The sequence below is a fragment of the Bombyx mandarina genome, chromosome 09 (assembly GCF_030267445.1).
Source record: "Bombyx mandarina strain Sakado chromosome 09, ASM3026744v2".
Taxonomy (NCBI): Eukaryota; Metazoa; Arthropoda; class Insecta; order Lepidoptera; family Bombycidae; genus Bombyx; species Bombyx mandarina.
The window spans coordinates 10,729,968-10,754,930 of record NC_143216.1 but is presented as its reverse complement, the minus strand read 5'-3'; the positions used below and the strand labels follow the sequence as shown (position 1 = coordinate 10,754,930).

The 24,963-nt window shown below is 38.2% G+C and overlaps 2 protein-coding genes across 2 annotated transcripts in view; one reads left to right on the top strand and one right to left on the bottom strand.

Moving 5' to 3' along the window:
• The window catches only part of Ance-3 (angiotensin-converting enzyme Ance-3), a 190,592-nt gene that overhangs the window by 124,067 nt on the left and 41,562 nt on the right, over nucleotides 1–24,963 (top strand). The window lies entirely within an intron of this gene.
• On the bottom strand, nucleotides 675–8,362 carry CPG13 (cuticular protein glycine-rich 13). The gene is made up of 2 exons (XM_028177285.2): nucleotides 8,202–8,362; nucleotides 675–2,009 (listed from the first exon to the last, which is right to left on the bottom strand). Exons 1-2 carry the CDS (start codon nucleotides 8,211–8,213, stop codon nucleotides 915–917), a joined length of 1,107 nt encoding a protein of 368 aa, XP_028033086.2. The 5' UTR covers nucleotides 8,214–8,362; the 3' UTR covers nucleotides 675–914.

Genomic DNA, 24,963 nt, shown 5'->3' with positions numbered 1-24,963 from the left:
GTGCGTACTCACAAGGTGTCCTACGACAATTTCTAAACAATTATACTTAGTTTGTCATATCTTATAACAACTTAAATTTGTCAAATTTTTAATAGCACTGTAGTCATCGACGTTTGATTCTTATTTAGATTATAGAAAGATCGTTTATGCAATCTCTTTATATTTAGAATAATTTATACTAATATTATCTTACTTGGTGGACAGTAATGTCGTCTGAACGATATTATACAAGAATTACGCAATCGTAATATCAAATGTGATTAAGTTGTGAAATCCTTTTGACAATCTAGATTTGCCTTAATCTAGTCTTGGAATGTTGATATTGAAATTGTATTCGGATTTCGTAATATATTGATTATAAATTATAGAATAAATACGTGGGTGTATAATTACCTTTTGAATGAGCGGAACGAAAGATTTTAAAGAATTAATGAGACATTAAAATTTATGTGTTGAAATTTTTATTGAAATTTTTTTTTTTTTGGCTCAGGTTCCTAGTTTATGTATTAAAGCCGAGTACCGCGCTTGCATTCACGCAATTCAAATATTTATTATACAAATTATAACCGCGAGTAAGAGGCGTGAAGGCCGAACATTGTATGGCCTTTAGTCACGGCTTTTACTGCCTTTTCCTGCTAACAAGATCACTTCCCCAACCGAATGAAACAAACAAAAAAGTTTATTTACCTTTTATTACTCATAGCTTTTTACATTCGACTTAAAACTAGAAATGGTAACCTTTTATATCACTACGTACACGTGCATCTCTCTGCATACATGACATAAATAAAAAAAATATACATTTTAAAAGATAGTGGATCGAATTTTGCTGATGGCCCGGCTGTGCTAGGCGAGATATTCATAAATAATTTCGATAGTTACGAATGAACACGATGTGACTAAAATTAATTAATTTAGTGGCCGTAGTACGAACCGCCGTAGTTGAGTTGGCTGTAATGGTCGTGGTGGTCGTGATGGTCGTGGTGGTCGCTGACGAGGTAGGGAACCTTCACTGGTACCGGGACTGGCTTCTCGACTGTTATGGGCACGTGCCTCTCAACAGTTACGGGGTAGGGCCTGTCAACGGGAACTTTGACGGGAACAGCGACTGGCCTGTCGACCGCGTACGGCACGTGCTTGTACACGGGGTAGGGTTGGGGCACTGGCACTTTTACGGGAACGGCCACGGGCTTCTCAACGTGCACGGGGTAAGGCCTGTCGACAGGAACATGGACGGGGTAGGCCACTGGCTTCTCAACTGGGACAGCAAAGGGCACTGGCTTCTCGACGGGGTAAGGAGCAGGCACATGCACGGGGTAGGGCCTGTCGACGGGCACCTTGACGGGGACACCGACGTGCTTCACAACGGGGTAGGGCTGCGGTACGGGCACCTTAACTTCGACGGGGTATGGCACGTGTTTCTCCACGGGGTAAGGTTGGGGCACTGGAACCTTGACGGGGTAGGGGACGTGCTTTTCGACTGGGTAGGGCTGGGGCACGAGCACCTTGACGGGGTAAGGCCTGTCAACTGGTACGTGTACGGGATAAGGCACCTTCTTTTCGACTGGGTATGGCGCGGGAACGTGGACGGGAACCTTAACGTACTCCTTCACGTGATATGGCACGTGTTTGACGACCTCGTAGGGTTGGGGCACGGCTACCTTGACTGGATAAGGCACGTGCTTCTCAACTGGGTATGGAACGGGTCTGTCGACGGCGTAAGGTACAGGGACGCCTTTCACGAGGGTGATGGTCTTGGTGACGTCGGTATGTCCACCGAAGTTGAGGCCGTAGCCGGAGGAGTAGCCTCCGTCTACATAGTTGTAGGCGCCTCCGAGTCCTTGTCCGTGTCCGATGTAGCCAACGTCAAGACCATCAATACCGTATCCATACCCGAGGTTCAGGAGACCACGTTTGTCCAATTTCTTCTCTAGGGGTTCAGCTTTGCTTTCTGTCGTCTTCTTCTCACTGGCAGCCGCTGCTGCTACCAGCAGGAAAACTAAGCAGAGCTGCAACAAGGATAACATAACACTGTATTGAAATGCTTTATTGCCTTTTGGAAAGTAATTATTACGTAATATAAAGACGTAAGAATATATATGATAAAAAATGTACCCATTTTCTTTTGGCATTAACCCAAAATGGTGAAAGTTATTTACGTCAGTAGAGTCAATACGTTATACAAAAAATTATTTTAATTCTAAAAAGAATAAAATAACTTTTTGGTTAAAATAAATCTAAGGACACCTTAACAATGAGGTCAATAGAGCGGTTTATAAAAAATAGACACACAATTTAAGTTTTTTTTCTTTCTTATTATTATTGATTTAATGTAGAATAAGTCCTAAATCTGTTCATCAGTTTTAATAAATTCAACTGAATATTTGATGAATTAAATACATAAGAGAATGTATCTAGGATGGATTAGTATAAGAACTAACTGAATAATGAATACCTAGTTCATTGGGTATTGATTGGAAATGTTAGAACTGTGATATCGATTCGTGACAGCACGCTCTGTGCTTTGAACTATGAATATTCTATGTTAATGATATTAGAATTGAAAACAATTTTAAAATAACTCGACTAATCCGGTTAGGTAATTTAAACACATTTAACTTATTATAATTGTATTATCTCTAATTGTATTCAGTAAACCAGATTAGAAAAAAGCGCCATCTTGATTTTATTTCTAGAATGTTTTTCATTTATTTTGATATATTTTTAAAATTAATAGTTTTTTTATATTCAAGATATTCAAATAAATTAAAACTTTTTTTTTAATGTTTTCGTCGATAGAAAATTAACGAGATTTGAAATCTTAATAGGTTGCTGATAAAGCTATGATGTAGTAGATAAATAATTTATGAGCTAATTTTAATTTTTAGCAAGTTTTGCGACAAACAAATAGATCAGTTTTCATAATAGTTGCTTCTGATAAATACAACAAAATAATTAGAACACGAAAAAAGATACACTATCTTGTGTGGCAAAGCACAAAGTACATACACCGGAGGGCGTCTTTTGAGACCGTACGGGTAGGTCGTTGTACTATAATATTATTAAGACTTAGACCTCATGTCTGTAGTGATTGAGTTCAAATTGCGATTACTATGGGTCAGAATAGCCCCTTTACACCAGATGAGATCGTTGATCCATTTATATAATAAATAAGTCATTGTTCTACGTGAGCCAACTTTCACTTAAATTTCATAGCCTGTTAAATACCTACCTTGTTGAAATAAATCAGTAACTCAGTATTTATGAACACTAACAAACTTATAGCTCATTGCGATCAATAAGCAATCGGCAATGTTCGAACAAAATAAATCATTTAAAGAAACCAAAACATCATTAGTTGACTGGATCATAACGAGTTGCAATAAGCCCCGATTGAATATAATAACCGCTAACTACCGTTTTAAATATCCGAATAGCTTAAATCGATGGAGGTAACCAGACATTAAACGCGATCTGTCGTAACAGCCTCCGAGCGAAAAACGTAGTTATACAATTCCCGTGGGAGAATTAGCTTGCGCGCGTGCCCTGGTATTGCTTTATTACAACCGATTGTGCTATTTAGAAGAATAATATGCTTTTTATCGATAACGATCCGATTATAAATAAAATTGTCGGATAGTGTAAACGCCGCGAACGATGCCCTAAAAACAGGGTCAACAAACAATAAACATAACACAGCCAAGTTACGGTTGTTGCAAACAAGTTCCACGCTCAATTCTGTCCGTAATAAAAAAATTAAAAGTCAGGTCGAATTCATAAGAGCGATCGTTACGTATTTTATTATAAATTTAAATCGTACGATTTTTGGAATTCGTAATGAGATGATTATAGAATTAATCTGATTATAGGAAAATGTTTATTAACCCGAGACTTAATATTCGGAATATCGTCTATTTTGAAATCATTTTAATTTTCGTTTTGTATTTAAATAAATATATCGACGTTTTTTTTTTTTTTTTTATTCCTACCTATGCTGATAGCCTTGAGAGGCTATATCAGCGTAACCCTAACTTTAGTAGGTGAGCTCACGGGGCTCAAACCTGACGATGTTGCTAACACGAACCCTAGCAAGAGTCGTGCTTCGCAGAATCTACCACCGGATCGGAAACGCGACCCACTGAGAAGATCCGGCGAGAAACTCAGTGGGCTGTGTCTGAGAGTTAATTTACTCGTCGAGCCCTTCGTCGCAAGCGACGGGTTCGACGAGAACGGTGACCGGTGCTTGAAGTACCTAAAAGCACCGTTAGTGGATCGGGAGGATCCGAGATAACGTGTTTTGGGCGACGTCGACTGCTTTCCATTCTGTCCGCAGGATCGGGAATGTAGTTACCGGCGGCCACGATGAGAGGGTTCTCGTGTCGTGCCGCTCTATCGAAGTGGCGCATGGACGCCGACTGAAGATACTTACTGATGGACTCTAAGTCCAGGTCGTCATGGAGGTCGACGTTCCTGACGAACCACGGGGCTCCGACGGCTATCCTGCAAAAACGGGATTGAATAATTTGAAATGTTTTTAGGTGTATGCGGGCCGCGTGAGCGAACACTACACTTGCATAGGTCATGACGGGGCGTATGCAAGTTTTGTAGAGTGTCACCTTATTTCTAAGGGACATTTTACTTCGCCTACATATCATCGGGTAGATATATCGACGCTTGACAGGCTAAAGTGACTAAGCGACAATGCGTGAACTTTACAGTAGACTAATTTAAAGTTGAAATACCTGAAAAAAATCTATTTTAACGAATCTAACTGCAGGATTGAAATGATTTTAATAGACCTAGAAATATATCTTTTTTTGCGCATCGAATATGGTTATTGCCTATCATTTACGTACAAAGCAGTTATTGTCGCTTAGTCACGTTTGCCTTTCAAGCGTCGATATGAATATTTGATTACGAAGCTATTTTCTTGGCAGCATTTTACAAAGTCTAAATTTTGTTACCTAATTAAAAGTCTTATCACTACATAGTATAAAACAAAGTCGCTTTCTCTGTCCCTATATCTGTCTGTCCCTATGTATGCTTAAACCTTTAAAACTACGCAACGGATTTTGATGCGTTTTTTTAATAGATAGAGTGATTGAAGAGGAAGGTTTATATGTATAATAACATCCATTAAATAGAGGAGAAATCAATAATAAATTACAGTTTCCGAAGCGAAGCGAGGGCGGGTCGCTAGTTTGAAATAATATTATTGTTTTTTTTTTTTGTTGATGGTATTATACCAGTAACAGTAACGAGACTTTTAAGCCAAACGTCATTGCTAATTCAGTGCACATAACAATTTGTTAATCGCCTTTTATCTAATAGATCTACCGCTAACGAACATAAACGTCTCGGCGTGGTTGAACAAAAACAAAAGTGTACACGAAAGGTTCTTTAAAATATTCTGAACACGTACATCGTATATTAAGCCGTATTCCAGTTTTGTTACGTTCGTATCCAACTTTGTTATGTAACTTTTCTCTTAAGTTTGTCCAAGTTTGACAAATCGATACCAAAAAAAAAAACCCGCAGATAATCTGTCTTCAGTTTGAAGGTGTTGAGTTCATGATTATTCGATTGATGTTGAAATCGAATAAGAAAATTCTCACATCATTAGTATTTTATGGAATTTATATTAATGATAATTTGAGTATAATGAGACGTTAACATAGAGTAAATAATTTGAACGGTGAATAACTTTGCTTAGTTTTTTTTTTATTGCTTAGGTGGGTGGACGAGCTCACAGCCCACCTGGTGTTAAGTGGTTACTGGGGCCCATAGACATCTACAACATAAATGCGCCACCCATCTTGAGACATGAGTTCTAAGGTCTCAAGTATAGTTACAACGGCTGCCCTACCCTTCAAATCGAAACGCATTACTGCTTCACGGCAGAAATAGGCAGGGTGGTGGTACCTATCCGCGCAGACTCACAAGAGGTCCTACCACCAGTTGAAGCTTTTAACTGTTAGTTTTAGCGTGTTATTGTTCTTGATTCTCGAAGGAAGCTTTTAGCATTGTAAGGAATATAGAAAGTATAATCATGGTAAAATAAAATAAAAAAAACTATTGATACGAACTACGCTAATTATAGCAAAGAGGACGAGGTCACCTGTCGGTCTTGTGGGAGATCTCTTATGGGGCACTTTCGCAACATTACACCATTGTATGGCCGGTCAAATGAACGAGTTAAGGCCGTATTATTTTACCTACTCGATTCAAACAAAGACTCCTTGAAAATTTCGACTTAAAAAGGATGATTTCTTTTTGAAGTCGAATTTTATTACAAATAGCTGACCCGGCAGACTTCGTAGTGCCTCAATCGATAAATAAAAGACCTAAGCTTTTGTATGAAATAAACTTAAAACAAACAAAAGGAATCCGTCCGACGGGGGACAAATCAAAGGGAAAACAAAATTGTTATTTTTATTTAATCCCAAACATTTTCATATTTATCTACATTTTAAACCTTCTCTGGACTTCCGCAAATAATTAAAGACCAAAATTAGCCAAATCGGTCCAGCCGTTCTCGAGTTTTAGCGAGACTAACGAACAGCAATTCATTTTTATTTATATAGATTTTTGTGTTCTCTAAATATAAGGTAAATCGATTCTATTCAAACATAGTCTTGACATTTTAATACACTGTTAACGATCTATATCAATATAACAATATAATTTAGTGCCAGTGTTTATAATAAGTGCTATAATTTTAAATTCCTTTACTAAGTAAAGCACGATCGTGGTATAAAAAAGGCAATTTTTACAAATAAACCGCTACTTTGTGATGAATTATGAATTACTTCTTGAATTATGAATTACTTGATCACCTATGAATTACCTACTTCCGAACAACTATTTTTTAACGCATTTCAAAGTGCCTAATTCGAAAAAAATTAACTATCATGTTATCTTGTTAAAATGTTATTTTAAAGCTCAATGATGCTAACAAGCAAATTATTTTATAATTAACAAGATTCTCGGTAAGATATCACTGGCTGGTGACACCGAAGCGGTTCGAGTATGCGACGAGTTTTACAGGAAACATAATTCTTTGTAAGCCGATCGCTTCTAGAACTGGTTACCGCTAGAATTAGTTTTTCAATGTTGCAAAGGAAATATTGACTATCAGAAAAACTTTACGTTGTTCTTTGATGAATGAATTTCTCGCTTTTTTTTGAAGTTTCTAAAAAAAGTTACGGTCATTGTTAGAATTATTTCTGAAAATCTTTTTTGTTTTTGTTTTTTTTAGAACGAAAACAAAACACGCTATAAAGATTTACTTAATAAAGTTCTGCAGCTATTTTTCTTTTCCCATCCGAATGTATGAGACTGCTACTTATGAATTGGAACAATGACGATGACGATACGTCATTACGAAATGTATCACACACGTTTCAACATATATCTTTCTTGTACATTGAACTTATAACTTCCTATTATCATTTTTTTTTGTTGAATTGTGTAATATTAGTAAGAAGTTACGTAAAACTATATAAGATCTGTCATCGGATTCTTCCTGGTCTGGACTAGTTTGTAACCCGTTCGATGCATTGTGTTTGCAATGGGCATTGTGACGTAATCAAGCAAGATTAATGTGTGCGGTCCAGTGATTACTTGTATACTATTTACGTTGCAATTGCTGTTGTTCCTCGATTAACTAGATCGATGGCCCGTAAAATCATCGTATGCGTATTGCTTAAGAAAGCAACTATAAAGAATGTGTTTTTCACATGTTTTTATCACTTTTACGGATATAACGAGCTATCTATACTAATATATAAATCTACAGTGGGTTTTACGGATGTTCCGTTATAACTACTGAACCATGCATCCGATTGACTTGAAACTTGGTAGCCATGTAAAAAATACATGTACTTAATAGATAGGCTAATATTTATATGAGTGTTGGACTCCCGTTAATGATGAGAATCTTTGTGGTGCTGAGAAATAATAATGTTAATTTTAAATGCCCAGCGAAGCGGACGGGTACAGCTAGTATTTTGTGAAAAGCGTTGACTTCAAAAAAGCGTTTGATATCGTTTAAAAAATTATTAGCATCAGCTTAAAAGTTCTATAACGCACAGCACTATCACGCTTTTTTCAATTTTTTTAATTTTTAATTTTAACACTTCTTTGAAGTCATCACTTCGAGCACAACACGGCACGTCACACGCACTAGAGACGACACTCACCGCTGTTTTCATTATGCCTCTTCAACGGTGGATGAAGTCGGGAATCGAACTGGATACATTGCGGACCACGCCGTCTGTTTTTATAGTTTGTTATTTGTTACTTTCGCTATTGCGGGGGGCATAGCGGCTGGAATAGGCCGTCGTTTTGTCCGTCGTGTAAGCGAGTCCTTCGTATTCGATCGAACGTCGCGCGGGAAACTGGCGCGCCGCGCGTTCGAAAAACAAACATTTTCGTTTTTTTAATTTTCGAATTGTTTGTTTTGCCTGCCATTCTTTATAGACGCTTCGTTTAGTTTCAATTTTGGAATGCATTTAGAATGTTTTTTTTTTAATGCTCTTCAATTTTGGAATGCATTTAGGATAACTTTTTTTTTATGCGCTTTTTTATTTTTGTTTTTTGTACAATTTATTTATTTATTTATTTCATATTTGGAATTGTGTTAATGTGTGTTATTTTTTTTTCATTCTAGAACGTAAACATAAATCAGTCAGTGCTGTAAAATTTTAGTAATTAGACAAACGAATGATTTTTGAGTTTTCAATGTAGTCCTTCCAAACAAAATTAAATTTGTATAGAGAAAACGAAAATCTTAAAGGGTGAATGTGATCCAACAAAAAATTATTTATTACTTATTTAATATTGGCATTGTGTTTTATCTTCATATAAACGTTATTTTGGTCGTATAAAAAATAGAATTCCCAACTTACTAATAAATAATTACAAGTTAATTTTGAAAAACGTTAACGTCTTTGTTCTTTTAATGCGAATTGCGAGGATGCATGGGACCCGTCATCCTAATTAAATCTCCCGCGAATTTTTTTACGTTTTCTTTATCTCGTTTTTTTTTAAAGAATATCTTTTAATAATCTACGAACTCATAATGTCTAAAAAATATGATAAATGAAAAAGGCAACAAAATCTTATAGACTTAAACGATAATAAAATTTATAAATTTTATATGCTATTTTATATGCTATAGCATAAGAAATTTGAAATTGTTTCTGCTCAGTAGAATTTTTCTTCAAGCTTTTCTTCTCTCTGTCACATTTCTAAGAACATTTTGATAACCGTGACAATATTTAATCAATATGCAAATTATTATGTATTTCGAACGGGAAAGTACTTTTCAATTTTAATTAATAATCTTTTTAGCGTAGTACATCATATAATGTATAAAGAGTATATAGTAACAAATGTCTAATGATTTACTTAAATGACGCTCTAAATATAATTAGTACACTTGATCTTTGAAGTAACGAGCAATAAAAATTAAAAATAGCTACGTTTTACAAAAAAATACTGGATTAACATTTCCAATTCAAGTCGTCTAATAAATTCTGTACATAAATTGGGAATACGTCATTTGAAATTGTTGAGTACTAGAATGAAAATTTTTAAATAGATTTCACCGTGAGCAGATATTTATAGACTTATTTTTCCAATTTTAAATATTCTTTGTTCAAAATCAATCGATTTGTTTGAAAGAATCACGAATGTGTTTCTTAACTGGATTAAAGCTTCACCGATCGAAACGACATATATGCCATAGATGCTAACACATAATTTTTCTCGCGTCTGTGTATATCATATATCGTGTCTTCCGACTATGCAGTTTTCTATATTGAATAATGAATATCACTCTAACGAAATTAAGTACAGACCTATCATAAATGCGTAGTTTCTCCGAGTTAACTTAAATATATATTCTGTGAATGTAATTGAATGAAAACTTTCATACAATTTTTTGTCACAAAAAACCCTAAAGAAAAAGATCGGTAATCACATAAATCTGAAATCACAGCCCACAGATACTCCATCATTCAAATTGTGGCGATTGGTGTGAAGAAACATTTTATTATCTATGGATTAACTTAAAAATATTGACATATACAATGGTCCCGTAGATATTATATTAGTTAATTTATTCGCTTTTTTTACGATCGAGTATTAATCAAATTAATTTGCCAAGAAAATTATTCGTGCAATTCATTTTACTTCTTAATAATTCTACTAGTTATTTAATTCGGAAAAATGATTAAACGATCGATTACTAAATGGCCTCTTTAAATATTCTAATTTTTATAATCCTTGATTAGTATTGTCTATTCCACAGTTATGTATAGTTATAATGTTGCAACAGATTCGCAACCTATACAGCCATAACATAAGTCGATAATAAATCATCGGATATTAAAGGAAACAGTACGATTGGGTAATAAAGTTATTAAATTGTTCAGGATAATTAGTGCGTGGCGCGTAATTTAGTTATTATTACTATAATTGCTAGATGCGATGTTCGAAGCATTAACACTTAAGTCAGGCGTCAAAATAAAAAGGTTCAATATTTTTTTTAGATTGTTTTACGGCCCTGGATGCAAGTCTTTATGAGCCCAAAAAGGTACATACTTACTCTGTGTTAACTCAGTAGTGAAATGCGTGTCTCTGAAAATTATGTTTGAAATAAAATACTCCATTTTTATCGTCATCATCACGTCTTCACCACGAAAACAATCTTCACCAATACCAAATGTGGACATCATCAATATAGTCGAAGTTAATTAAATAATGCATTATTAAGGATATCTCAAAATCTAATGTTCTGATATCACATCGGAAGCACCAGTCCTCAAACGAAAATAAAATAAAAATCGGGTCACCTAGAAAAACGCTGAGAGGAAAAACACATAAAAACCTAGTCAAATTCAGAACCTATTCCTTTTTTTTAAGTAGGTTAATAAATTCTTTTTTTTCTCTGTCACATTCCTTTACGATGCCAGTGATGATATTTGAGCACAGTAAAATTTCTTCATAGTTTAGCGTTTGAAAATAACTGTCGTTTATCTAATAAGAAAGGCCAAATACTTCTGACTTAATACAGACAGTTCGGAGCGCTTAGAAACGTTCAGAAGATAACTGGTTTCTTACAAATAACTCTTACTGGTGGTAGGAACTCTTGTGAGTCCGCACGGGTAGGTACCACCACCCAGCCTATCTCTGCCGTGAAGCAGTAATGCGTTTCGGTTTGAAGGATGGGGCAGCCGTTGTAGCTATACTGAGATGTTAGAACTTATATCTCAAGGTGGGTGGCGCATTTACGATGTAGATGTCTATGGGCTCCAGTAACCACTTAACACCAGGTGGGCTGTGAGCTCGTCCACCCATCTAAGCAATAAAAAAAAAACTGTATCGAAGGGTGAAAGGGTATTTGGTTTAAGTGACATTTCGCTTAACACGCGACATTAATCTTTGTAATTAAAGTTCCGTTTTATTTGATGTTAGTATCGAAAATTAGATGTTTTCAATTGAACTTCAATTAAGTTTACTCCGTTCAAATAGCTGAAGAAGTTTTTTTGTCATGTTTTTTTTTTTCCAAATTTTAAACTTTAAACGGCTCTATGTATGGCTTTAAATGGCTAATAGTTGGGAAAATGTCGTTTAAATATAATCTTTCACTCCTCCAATTATTTGTTAAATCGAAAAAAAGAAATGTTCATTGATAGAAACGTCCGTACGCTCTGTACGAAGTTTGGCTTTAAAATGATTACTCTATGATTTCACGTCAAACACTAATTTCGGCGCCGTTATTAATACTAGAGGTCCCGCAGTAGTCGAAATTCGACTATAATTAATTGGAATTGTAAGTTTGTACACTATTATGATTGTATTTTATACTTCTATAATCACAAATTTCGCCAAGGCTACTCTATAAAAAAATATTAATAAAGACAAACAATATTTAATCTATTCTCAATTTGACAACAGACGTCAAGAACAAAAGTTTGACAATAAATAGTATGCATGCGTGTGTGCGTCAAATACGTGGTATGTAGGGTGTGTAATGTTTTCTTTATTGATTTAATGTATCTTTTATGCATTATTTTAAGAAAATATTAGCATTGTACACTTCTTCTCTATATTCTCTATAAGTGTGGAAACTTTCATACTCCTCCGTCCGCGCAATTTTCGTAAAAAGGGATACAAAGTGTTTGCTTCACGTATTAATATATAGATGAAGTTTGTTAACGCAAGTTAAAATGGACACTTTGAATTATTCAACAACAAATTAAAAAGCAGAATGAGGATTCGTTACGCCACCGCATTCAGTTCAACTCTATAAATTCCGACCTTGATTTTTGCAAAATATACAAACAACACCAAAGAATATAATAGATGTTTAATCGGAAAAACTTTGCACAACATTAACGACTGAAAATTACCCCACCGAATGGTTTTTGAGTTGGAACATGTTAATGTTTTCATCGAACTCACGTGTACCGGCCTTCTGTGGCACATAGACATCGCAAAAAGAATGCATATCTTGGGACATGAGGTCAAAACCTCCATTGTATTGTACTGTACATAGTATTTCATAGTACAGTACAGATCACTCTTACTATAGTTGCTACACAGTCCTTCTTCAAACGAGGCTTGTGGAGAGTATTAATCGGTAGGCAGCGGCTTGGCTCTGCTCCTGGCATTGCTGACGTCCATGAGCGACGGTAACCAGTCACCATCAGGTGGGCCGTATGCTCGTCTGCCTACAAGGGCAATAAAAAAACGTATAACATGCTGTCTCATGAATTGATAGTTCGCTATTGTTGTTAAAGATATATCCTATCATTAATACTTAATATCAAAGTGGCATAGGAATTTTCGAAGCTGTTGTGATCTTAAGATCTAACATCAAGCGTTCTGACCATCTGTTCAAATCCCGCAAGTTGGTACCAACATTTCTAAGGAGATAGTTACTTATCACATGCTCACCAATGACTTCCACGCTGAAGAAATAACATGACCAACTCGTTTTGTAAACTTGCGTAATTATTGGAGTTAGGGCGAATTGTAAGCTCAGACCACAATTTTCCTTTGTTTGTTCACTAATTTAAAGGGTAGAATAGTTGTGATTCAATACTAATAAATCTTCGACCATATGCCTTGTAAGACGGTAATGTCCATGGGCTCCCGTGAGTCTAATAAACCGTCAGCTCTTTTCTCGTCCAGTGCATTATGTATGAAAAGAGTATCTATGATATTCTCTCTACCCCGAAATTCTTGATTAATTCAAATTAATCTAACTAAATTAGCACTACTCTCTTTTGAAGTCGTCGTGGCCTAAAGGATAAGACGTTCGGTGCATTCGTATCTAGCGTATGCAACGGTGTTCGAATCCCGCAGGCGGGTACCAATTTTTCTAATGAAATACGTACTTAGCAAACGTTCACGATTGACTTCCACGGTGAAGGAATAAGATCGTGTAATAAAAATAAAACCCGCAAAATTATAATTTGCGTAATTACTGGTGGTAGGACCTCTTGTGAGTCGGCACGGGTAGGTACCACCACCTCGCCTATCTCTGCCATGAAGCAGTAATGCGTTTCGGTTTGAAGAGTGGGGCAGCCGTTGTAACTATACTGAGACTTTAGAACTTATATCTCAAGGTGGGTGGCGCATTTATGTTGTAGATGTCTATGGGCTCCAGTAACCACTTAAGCAATTCTAAGCAATAAAAATAAAAACTACACAGCTTCGTGTGTACAGGACTATTTTTAAATAATAGGAGCTCAAGTTGAATTACAGTTAGCAAATTCTATAGGTAATAGTTCTGTTGCGGTTAAAGGCCTATTTCTCCTATGCCAGTAATGTAAAAAAAAAAAATGAATGCGATAACTTAGCGTGCGGATAATATGATGAGTCACATAGGTTAATACGAGGTAATGCAAAGATCATCGGTCTAAGCGATTTGTCAAATCATCCGTTTTGTAATTTACGCTGTTTCGCGTGTCCCGGTGACATAGTTACCAATGAGCCGGTCGGAGTGTTATTTCACGAGTAGAAGTGCAAGATCAAACTATTATATTGCTAGCTCAAACCTGAACCGCGCTAGCAATATTCACCATGAAAGTTATAGTGTGGCGATAGGCCTTCCACTTCGATAAAGCGGCACGACACGAGAACCCTCTCATCGTGGCCGCCGGTAACTACATTCCCGATCCTGTGGACAGAATGGAAAGCAGTCGACGTCGCCCCAAACACGTCATTTCAGATCCTCCCGATCCACTAACGGTGCTTTTAGGTACCTCAAGCACCGGTCATCGTTCTCGTCGAACCTGTCGCTTGCGACGAAGGGCTCGACGAGTAAATTAACCCTTAGACACAGCCCAGTGAGTTTCTCGCCGGATCTTCTCAGTGGGTCGCGCTTCCGATCCGGTGGTAGATTCTGCGAAGCACGGCTCTTGCTAGGGTACGTGGTAGCAACGTTGTCAGGTTCGAGCCCCGTGAGCTCACCTACTAGTTAAGGTTAGTTATGGCTATTCCAGTTAAGGCTATTCCAATATCATTGAGACTTCAACCTCATATTTGTTTATAGCTGACGCTATCAGTACTGCAGGCCTACACGTGTATCAAGTACTCTGCTCCTAGAAGCCATTGTGAAAATTTTCCAATTTTTATATCAACAATTTCTTCGGTCAAAATTCCAAATGTGTACTTCAAAGCATACACTATTAATAGCTGATTAAACAAATCAACAAAAACTGAGTATAATATCGTGTTTATTACAAATGGAAAGGCAAGCGAGTCGATCAGCCGTGACGTGAATTGATCCCGACTTAGTCCAAGAGCTAGTTTATGCAAACATTACTGTGTTAGTTCTAATAACCGTTTATGGACGCATGTGCATATTGTGGGTCACCGTCCTGTTCACTTCAGCCGCGAATCAGCCGGATATTCCAATTTTAAGGACAGTTATGGCCGAGATTAGCCCGTTTTTTTTTTTTTTTTTTGACTTCAGCTATGCCATGGTCAGAGCCAAGCCGCTGCCTACCACGACGCACCATCTAATCTAACTAGGTTAGATGGTGATTCCTGTCCCTAATGTTAGTTTATGCTTTTTACCTCAGGATCTTGTATTTTAGTTTAAATATTAGGAACTCTTATTTGTTACCCAAATATTTTAAGCATACGGCCCACCTGATAGTGACTGGTTACCGTCGCCCATGGACTCCAGCAATGGCAGGGGCAGAACCAAGCCACTGCCTACCGTAAAACAAATAATACAAATCATTATTTGAGATGACACAAAGGTTTGTCTATTAAACGTGTTCTGTAATGAATGAAGTATCTCCTGTGATACTGATCCTGTCTGAGCACGGTGTTGCCGTAATATTTTGAGACCGATCTCATGTCAGAGCTCCCGTTACTGTACAAGTAAATCATGAACCGTCAGATGAACCGTCTATCCATGTAGAACCGTAAAGGATGTAATTGAAAGAAAAAAAAACATCGAATCCGCCTTCCAATAAATGTATAAGGAACAAAATGTCAACTAGAACTACTGCGTCACAATGCCCACACCCTAATTGAACCGGTAAATGAGTGCTCGACATACAAGGAAATATCAAATGTGATATATTTTACTCCAAAAAAAAAACCTGTCCAGAGCCAACAGACTAATAAAATACATCGCAGTAATATATTGGGCAAGATGTCATTTTAATAACATATATTAAGCAGTAAATTAGCATAGAATCTTCAAGCAAGCTGGAATTTTGACGTCGAATGTTGTAACTTCAATACAAGGTCGACATATTTAAGATCAAGGCTCAGAATCCAACCAAAGTGTTTACTTAATCTATTGATTTTCAGATGATGTGATACATTTCAAGATTTAATGTTGAAATTTTCGAATCCATTTCTTACTCTACAGATAATCATTTTCATTTCTTATCTTATCTGTACGAATATATTATACATGGCCACACAAATACGATACCGCATATATCTTATTGGTAACACATTAAAGACAATTCCTTGCGAATTTACTTAGAGAGCACCAGAATAGATATAGATAGCTTGGAAGCTTTAAGTCTACACAGAAACCTCAACTCTCTTTGTATTTTTTTCTTACCTAAGGTAGCCTTAAGAGGCTATGCCAGCATCACAGAGCGAGTAGGTGAGCTCATGGGCTGTAACTTGAGGAGTATTTTGTACCATTGTTCCGTGGGAAACGGCTTGAGATGGTTCCTTAATTTGGAGTGGAATAGAAACTAGCCGGAACCAATACGTTCATCCATAGTGCGTATCCAGAAACCTTCTTTGCCATGGTTTTGAAATGAACTACAGTCCACGGTTTCTCGAGGTTGATAGTTCCTTCTCCAAACGAGGCTTGGGAAGTACCCTCATCAGTAGACAGCGGCTTGGCTGTGCTCCTATTATATTCGTGAGTGACCATGACTATTTACGACCAAGCAGACCGTAAACCCATAATATGTAGCAATAAAAAATAGTTCTTTTCGATTTATCGCTATTGCTACGAGGCTGAAGAGGAGAGCACATGTTAGCGGTTCGGCTATGCCATTACAATTTCTTGGCCCAAATGTGAGTTAGATTAATTGTTTTTTATTCACTTATTTTATTGTCTAAAAAATCGAATAAATCGACTTTATGCAAAAATGTAATAAAACTCATAAAGATCGTAGTGTTCACCAATTTTATTAAATATCTGAGGTACCATGGATAAATGCTCTGAATGGCGGTAACGTACATTGACCTCGATAAATGAAATCGAAGGTTAGTTTGCATCGTGCAATAACTATAAGAACGCATATCTGTAATATCATACACAAAACATACAGAATGTAACACAAAAAAATGTTCTAAAACAAATTCAGCCTATTTCAGCCGTGAAGCAGTAATGCGTTTCGGTTCGAAGGGTGGGGCAACCCTGGTAACTATACTGAGACCTTAGAACTCATATCTCAAGGTGGGTGGCGGCGTTTACGTTATATATATCTGGGTTCCGGTAAATGGGGAGTACTCTGAAGAATCATGGGGAGCGCTCTGAGGAATCATGGGGAGTGCTCTTATAGAATGAGCTCCCCTCACCGGTGTTTCCCGAGCGCTATGACATGTCCTTCTTCAAACGAGGCTTGTGGAGAGTATTAAGCGGTAGGCAGCGGCTTGGCTCTGCCCCTGACATTGCTGAAGTCCATGGGCGACGGTAACCACTCACCATCAAGCGGGCCGTATGCTCGTCTGCTTACAATAAGGGCAATAATATAAAAAAAAAAAATTAACATCATTATCACTAGGTGAGCTGTGGAGCTCCTCCATTCATCTATGCAATAAATAAACAAATACTGTAATATGAAGTCAACAGCCTCCTGAACTATTATAGCTCTGTCGGTTAGGTTCCGGTCAAAGCGAACCTTGAACTCTGATACAGATTTACCGAGCGAGTGCACAAATTAAATATCACATTTAAGCGGAAAACAGTTAAGTAAAGGTAATAATAGTAATGTTACGTGCGGTTTTAAGATCGCTTGTCTCTTTAGTGATAAACAAAACTTGTTTGTGTTTTTTTTTTATGTTATATAGAAGGGTATTCGGGTTCATAGCTTGTCTGGTTGTGTGCTATTAGCGTAGTTCTTAATGTCATATGAGGTTAAAGCCTTAATTTCCAATAATTCGTTGGCTACTCGAACACATTCCGAATTGAACCGTACGCACACGAAGTTAAGGTCTAATTTTAATTTTGCAGAATTCTATACGGGCTTACGATTGATGCCTCCATTCGTGATTTAAGATCTTGAGATGATTTTGCTGGTGGTCGGACGTCTTATTAGCTCCATAGATAAAATGAAGTTCGATACATTTCGTGACCGCTCAAAAATAAACGCAATTTTCATTTTCAATTCTTTTCAATGACCCACGCTGGTCATTTAAAAGGAAATCATTAATGTTCACATTGAACCCAGAATTATCGGCGAGCGACATTAAGCTGTAGCAATAGGAGTGGAGGCCGCAGATACAAGATAAAATTAAGTTGAGGTTTTTAACCTTTCTAATTTAATATGTTGTTGTCAAGTTTCTTGCGAGGTAATTCACCAGGTCTCAAGCCTAGCAGGAAGACAATGTCAAGGGCACTGGCAAGTCGCCATTTGTAACTGAAGATTCTCTTCCAATCTCTTTCTAACAGCAAATTGTTTACCATCTACTGCTGAATACAGAACATCGACTAAGAACTATTGTGTTGGAAGTGGCCCGTATCAATAACGTTTTTATTAGCTTCATTAAGTTTGTTTGAATCATATTTTGTTTGCGATTTGTCAAACAAAATACACAGATGTAGCCTTCGTTAGCCGAAAATTGCACCACTCCATCTCTACCTGTGGGTGTCGTCAAAAGCAACCAAGGGTTCCCCGAAGACTGGACCGCGGCACTCTCTGAGTAGTATACCAGCATACTACGAACCTCGACCAGCATATACTGATGGTATGGCGTATTTTAAGCCCACACCAAGTACTATACCCGGTTTATTTCTGTCACGAAGCAGTCATGCGAAATCATGGTCTCCTGTAATTACCATCGGACAGATCGTCAGCTCAATTGTACATTTACCGTAAAAATGCTCGACAATATCCTCCGATGTTATGAAGTTTGCTTTTCCCTCTGAAACGCAAATCTTGTCATTAGTTATAAGTTGCGCTTGTGGTATTTCTATTCGAACGTCAATACTGAGCTGTCTTGGTGTGCTACAAACTCGTCAACCTGTCAACGCTAAAGTAATCCACGTGCGCTTACGTCGACCTTAGGAAACGGGGTGAATGTCGGTCATTTTGTAACTTTATATAAATTAGATTAGAATAATTAGAAAATATATTTTTTCCACGGACTTATCTGTCTGCTAGTGACCATGGAATATGATAATTATGATTGTTAATGATTAAAAATTATGTTAGCTTTGACTTAGATTCAGTCCGACCTTAGATTCAGTTTCGAGTTCTTATAATACTTCTCGATTTAAAGCTGTTGTAACGCAGCGCAATCAAGCGAACTTGTTGTGCAATAGGCCGCAGGTTCAAGACTGGGCATGTGCCACTTTGTTTTCAGCCTTTCTGAAAGCCTATAGTCTTATAGTCATTCAGAGAGAATTTGCCAACACCAGCCCCAGCAAGGACAGTGCTTCGCAGAATCTATGACCGGATCGGAATTGCGACCCATTGAGAAGACCCGGCGAGAAATCCATTGAGCTGTGTCTATGGGTCAGTTCTATAATCATAATTTCGATCGGGCGACAGTGGCTTTGCGTTACCCCGTCGACTGGGTCGGAACAATGCGTACAAGAAACAACATTAGTACCAATTTCATTACAAGAAGCCAGGAGAACGAACGAGAGAGATTTCCACCTATTTTGCGCAAAAAATTAGAAACTGCAATTATTCTTTGAAACTGTATCGCCTCTAGAACTTTACATCTAAAAAGCCATATCATAAACGTCTTAAACAAAATAATATCTTTTCCATTTTCGATCAGAAACACTGATGTATCTAGGAAAGACTAGTTTTCTTAATCTTATTTATGTATTTATTTTATGTATCTTATGATGTATCTAGGAAAGACTAGTTTTCTTAATTCGATAACAATATAGTAAACACATTAAGTCTGACATTTCGGTGAGCTAATTTTTATGTAAAATCCACATTATTCTAAATCTTAATTATTATGGTATTGCGGAATGTAACCGGTTTGGTTCCGGCTTAATAATTTTAGAATTTTTGTGGACGGATTTAATTAAGACGGATACAAATTTGTCGTAAACACGCAGCCCGTCTTATGTTCAGGGATTAACAGAGTCAATAGACATGGCAATCTGAAATTTGACTTAAGTCGAAACCTCGTTTTTATTGGACGACTGTCGCACCATTCAAACCGGAAAGCATGACTACTGCGGGGCAAAATTGGGGCAGTTCCTATTCGTGAGAGCTCTTCATCCAGTGCAATTAGCATAGCTAAGGTTATTTTTACAGATTTCTTACCGGCCGTTTCGTGTTGTCGATTTATGCATCACATTCGGCATAACTCCGGGACTTTTCTAACGCTACGATCATATTATGTTGCATGAATACATCCTGTTTTTCTTGTTACGGAGTTATGTTGCGTTCGGAGTACAAAAAAAAACTGTTAATTGATTCATAATAATAAGGAATTTACATGTTTTACGTTCGAATTTAATGGTTCGTTGACCATATTCATATCAAGGCTAAGATCGTTTAAAGGATACGTGATTCGTGAACTTTGTTAATGTTGTTGGCTTGAAATGAGATTTTTAATGAATTGCTCGAGTTTGTATAGCTGAAAGATCTTTGTTTAGCACACGTGGATCCTTGGTATGATACGGAATATAGCACCTGAAAAACCTACACACTACATTTTTAGCAAATCTTACTTGTGTAATTAATTCATAGGTTCTAGTGTTCATCATCATTATTAACACATAACATACACATTCTCCGTTAATAGATTCCATCGGCCAGTGTCCTCTGATCACATTTCGCCATTAACGCATCAGTTCATTCCTGGGACATTGGCTACCTTTTCGGAGCAATAGCGAAAACGCCAGCAAACCAATCCATATCAGCAGTTTCTTCATTGATACCTGGTGATCTAGGTTGTGTAGGGCACTATATGACACAAAAAGGTGCGCCTGAAGTTTCGTTCTCACTTCTAACCATCAATGAATTTAAATTTGTTAAGTATCCCTTTGTGGTGCTTTACATTTTCCTAGCATGGAATTTTTTGTGAGGCAATGAACCTAAATTGGTCACAATACGGAATAAAGATTAGCTGTGGTAGGAGCACAGTGGATATCGTCCAAGAATGGCCAAGAAAAATATGCTGTGGAACTCAGAAAAACTGAAAATTGAGGTACGTGGGTAAAATGTTCCCAATTTCCGATATTTAGCATACGTTGACAAAAATGCGATAATTCGCGCGAAACGTGGGCGGATTGGTGTCAACAGATCTAATAACTTGAGCAACGCGTGTTTGTTTCAAGAGACAAGGTTGAAAAGTATGTATTCATTTTGATAGTAATTGTGGATAGGCTATTTACAATAAAAGCTAGCAGATGAGCTAGCTCCCTACCGAAGACATTATCTGTATGTACACGATTATGACTTCTGATATTTAACAAAAATCGAAACCAATTAAAAAAGATCAACCCATTGATTTAGGTAAATGTGGATTATTTTCGTGGTCAGTTTTTCAATTTTGTAATTTTTACTCATTTCTACCTTATTAAGAACTAGCGGCCCGCTCCGGCTCCGCTCGGGTCTTTAACAAAAATTTCAACGATATTTGACGTTGTTTTCTTTTTTTTAAATAAAAGAACACTTATTGCTACATAACTATAATAGTTAGACATATGCTGTCGCAAGCATGAGTTCCTTTTGAACAGTCAGGGTCAAATGATATCTCTACGATTGTGGCTTAGAACTCATGTCTCAAGTAGCATTCACACTAAGATATCTTTGGATTCCAATTGTGCAATAATAAAATAATCAACAATCATAATTTGTACCCTCCCGAGACTCGCACTACGGGTTTTATTTCCTTCGTGAACATAACCCTGAATGATTCAAAGTTGAAATGGCAACGGTAATTAAAGGTTCATTACGGTGAATGACTAAGCTAAATGATTAAGTACGCTTACGAGATTCATGTTTTGCTTAAATATGTTCATGAGCCGTCAGACCCGGGGTCATTCTTCTTCTTCTTCTTGCTTCGGCTTCCTCAATACTGAGGGTCGTGACCACCTCCTCGCAACAAGAGTTTATTGCGGACTATTCCACGCCATTTGCCTCTATCTGTATTTTGTAGTCGTCGTGGCCTAAAGGATAAGACGTCCGGTGCATTCGTGTATACTTAGCGATGCACCGGTGTTCGAATCCTGCAGGCGGGTACCAATTTTTCTAATGACATACGTACTCAACAGCTGGAGTCATGGTCCAGACTGCTGGCCGATCCTTCGGCTGGTCGTAGGACCGTCGAGGCGATTCGCCCGGTTCTTGTGAACTGGGTGAATCGTGACAGAGGACGCCTCACTTTCCGGCTCACGCAGGTGCTCACTGGGCATGGTTGCTTCGGTGAGTTCCTGCACCGGATCGGAGCCGAGCTGACTGCCACCATTGTGGTTGCGACTTGGACACGGCGGAGCACACGCTCGTCGCCTGCCCCGCATGGGAGGGGTGGCGCCGTGTCCTCGTCGCAAAAATAGGAAACGACTTGTCGTTGCCGGGTGTTGTGGCATCGATGCTCGGTGACGACGAGTCGTGGAAGGCGATGCTCGACTTCTGCGAGTGCACCATCTCGCAGAAGGAGGCGGCGGGGCGCGTGACAGACGCACAGGCCCGCCGCCGTCGAGCGGGGGCCAGGGAGGCGGATCTCGCCCAAGCCCTGGCCCTCTAAGTGTTTCGGGTCTCCCTCACATGTCGGCCTGGGGTTGGGCGAAGGGGGCCTAAGAAGACGACGTGCAAGCTGCTCTGCACGCGTTTTATGCATGAGCATCCGGGTGATGGAAGGCCGGCTATCCTCAACCCCCGCTGGTTGTGACCCAGGGGGGTATTCCGTAGGATAGACAATTCTAACCGGCGCCATTTAGGCGGGCTTCGGATAGCCTGCCGACCGAGAGGGCTGGTGGTCGTGGCGCCGACGACCGCCAGTCCGGCGTCCCGAGGGGGAGGGTGATGGGAGAGATGTGCTCCGCACTAAACGCTCCACTTTCCCCCCCTTGCCTTTTCATGAGTTTTGTCTCATGCGAGGTTTGGACGTTGGTTGTTGAGAGACAGGAGGTTTTAGTCGATTCGACTCCGACATGCCCCGCCCTCCATCCCCAGTGAAGGGCGGAAGTCCGGCGATTTCCTCATGACAAAAAAAAAAAAAAAAACGTACTCAACAAATGTTCACGATTGACTTCCACGGTGAAGGAATAACATCGTGTAATAAAAATCAAACACGCAAAATTTTAATTTGCGTAATCACTGGTGGTAGGACCTCTTGGGAGTCCGCACGGGTAGGTACCACCACCCCGCCTATTTCCGCCGTGAAGCAGTAATGCGTTTCGGTTCGGAGGGTGGGGCAGCCGTTGTAACCATACTGAGACCTTAGAACTTATATCTCGAGGTGGGTGGCGCGTTTACGTTGTAGATGTCTATGGGCTCCAGTAACCACTTAACACCAGGTGGGCTGTGAGCTCGTCCATCCATCGAAGCAATAAAAAATAAATAAATAAAAACTGCCGCCGAGTGTAGTGCATCGTGAACTGTGGTGTCGAGGGTAGTGCGGATCTGGCCAGTCCAACTTGTCGGGCCTCTACTTCGTGGTCTTCTTTCGTTCACCTTGCCAGTCACTATTAGCTTCTCTAAGCTGCCGTGATCCTTTCTTGCAATGTAACCAAAGTATTCCAGAACTCTACGTAGGCAGATGGTAGAAAGCCTCGTCTTTATCTGGAGTTCTTGGAGGATCGACACGTTGGTGCTGTCCAGGGAATTCCTAATCCGGGGTTTTTAATGATTACCGAAGCCATGAGAAAACAGAGTCAGGTAAAGTTCTGAAAACATCTTGCATGTCCCAAACCGGAACCCAAGCTTGGTTCGCCACAAAAATAGTCGATATGCCGGTATGTACCCGTAGGAACTCACAATACGGCATACCGTCAGCTATAAAGCCCCAAAATTAATTGACAGATTATGTACATGGAAAGTGATGGTATATTAATTAATTAGTGTCGCTCGCACAATTACGCTCAATACATTTACGATTACTCCAATCACTTAAGACAAAAGCTATCATCAAGCAATTGATTTAATAATATCTACTTGTACCATAATATGAAGAAAAAACCTTATTACGAAATCGTTCTAGATAATTCAAAGATCTCTATATTTAAATGCAATGGAGATTAAATTTTGATTTGTTATCAGTCAGTTAAGACGAGTCTTAAATTTGTTAATCAAATTTTTTGAAATGTGAATGTCGAATTGCAATATCGAAGTAAATGAAATACCGAATAAAATATCCTAAAATTATTTATTGACTGCTGTGTGGACGCAAGTGTAGCGAAAATACATTAACATTAGTGTTATTTTGGGATTTTACAAATTAACATATCTGGGAATAAGTGTTTCCGTATTTTAAATACAAGGTCAACATATTTTTTGGTCATACCATATTTATATTTTATTCTAATATTCGTCCAATTTGATTCGATTGATAGTTGCTATTTATTATGTGGGTGCAACGTAATTCCACTGCGACCAGAAGTTCTCACACTCCTCTCTTGATTAAGATTAGTAGATTAAGATTATTAGATTGTAGTCGTCGTGGCCTAACGGATGAGACGTCCGGTGTATTCGTGTTGAAGCGATGCACCGGTGTTCGAATCCCGCAGGCGGGTACCAATTTTTCTAATGAAATATGTACTCAACAAATGTTGACGATTGACTTCCACGGTGAAGGAATAACATCGTGTAATAAAAATGAAACCCGCAAAATTATAATTTGCGTAATTACTGGTGGTAGGACCTCTTGTGAGTCCGCGCGGGTGGGTACCACCGCCCTGCCTATTTCTGCCGTGAAGCAGTAATGCGTTTCGGTTTGAAGGGTGGGGCAGCCGTTGTAACTATACTTGAGACCTTAGAACTTGTATCTCAAGGTGGGTGGCGCATTTACGTTGTGGATGTCTATGGGCTCCAGTAACCACTTAACACCAGGTGGGCTGTGAGCTCGTCCACCCATCTAAGCAATAAAAAAAAAAAAAAAAAAAAAAGATTAATATAAGTAGTAACCTATCATTACCTATAAAAAAATTAAATTCACAAAAACAGGTGGAAATCTGCGGGATTTAAAAAAAAGAATAAAACAATGGCGGGAAACCAGTTTTAATTTTAATTTTCTTCTTTATGTCCTAAATTTAAATGTAAT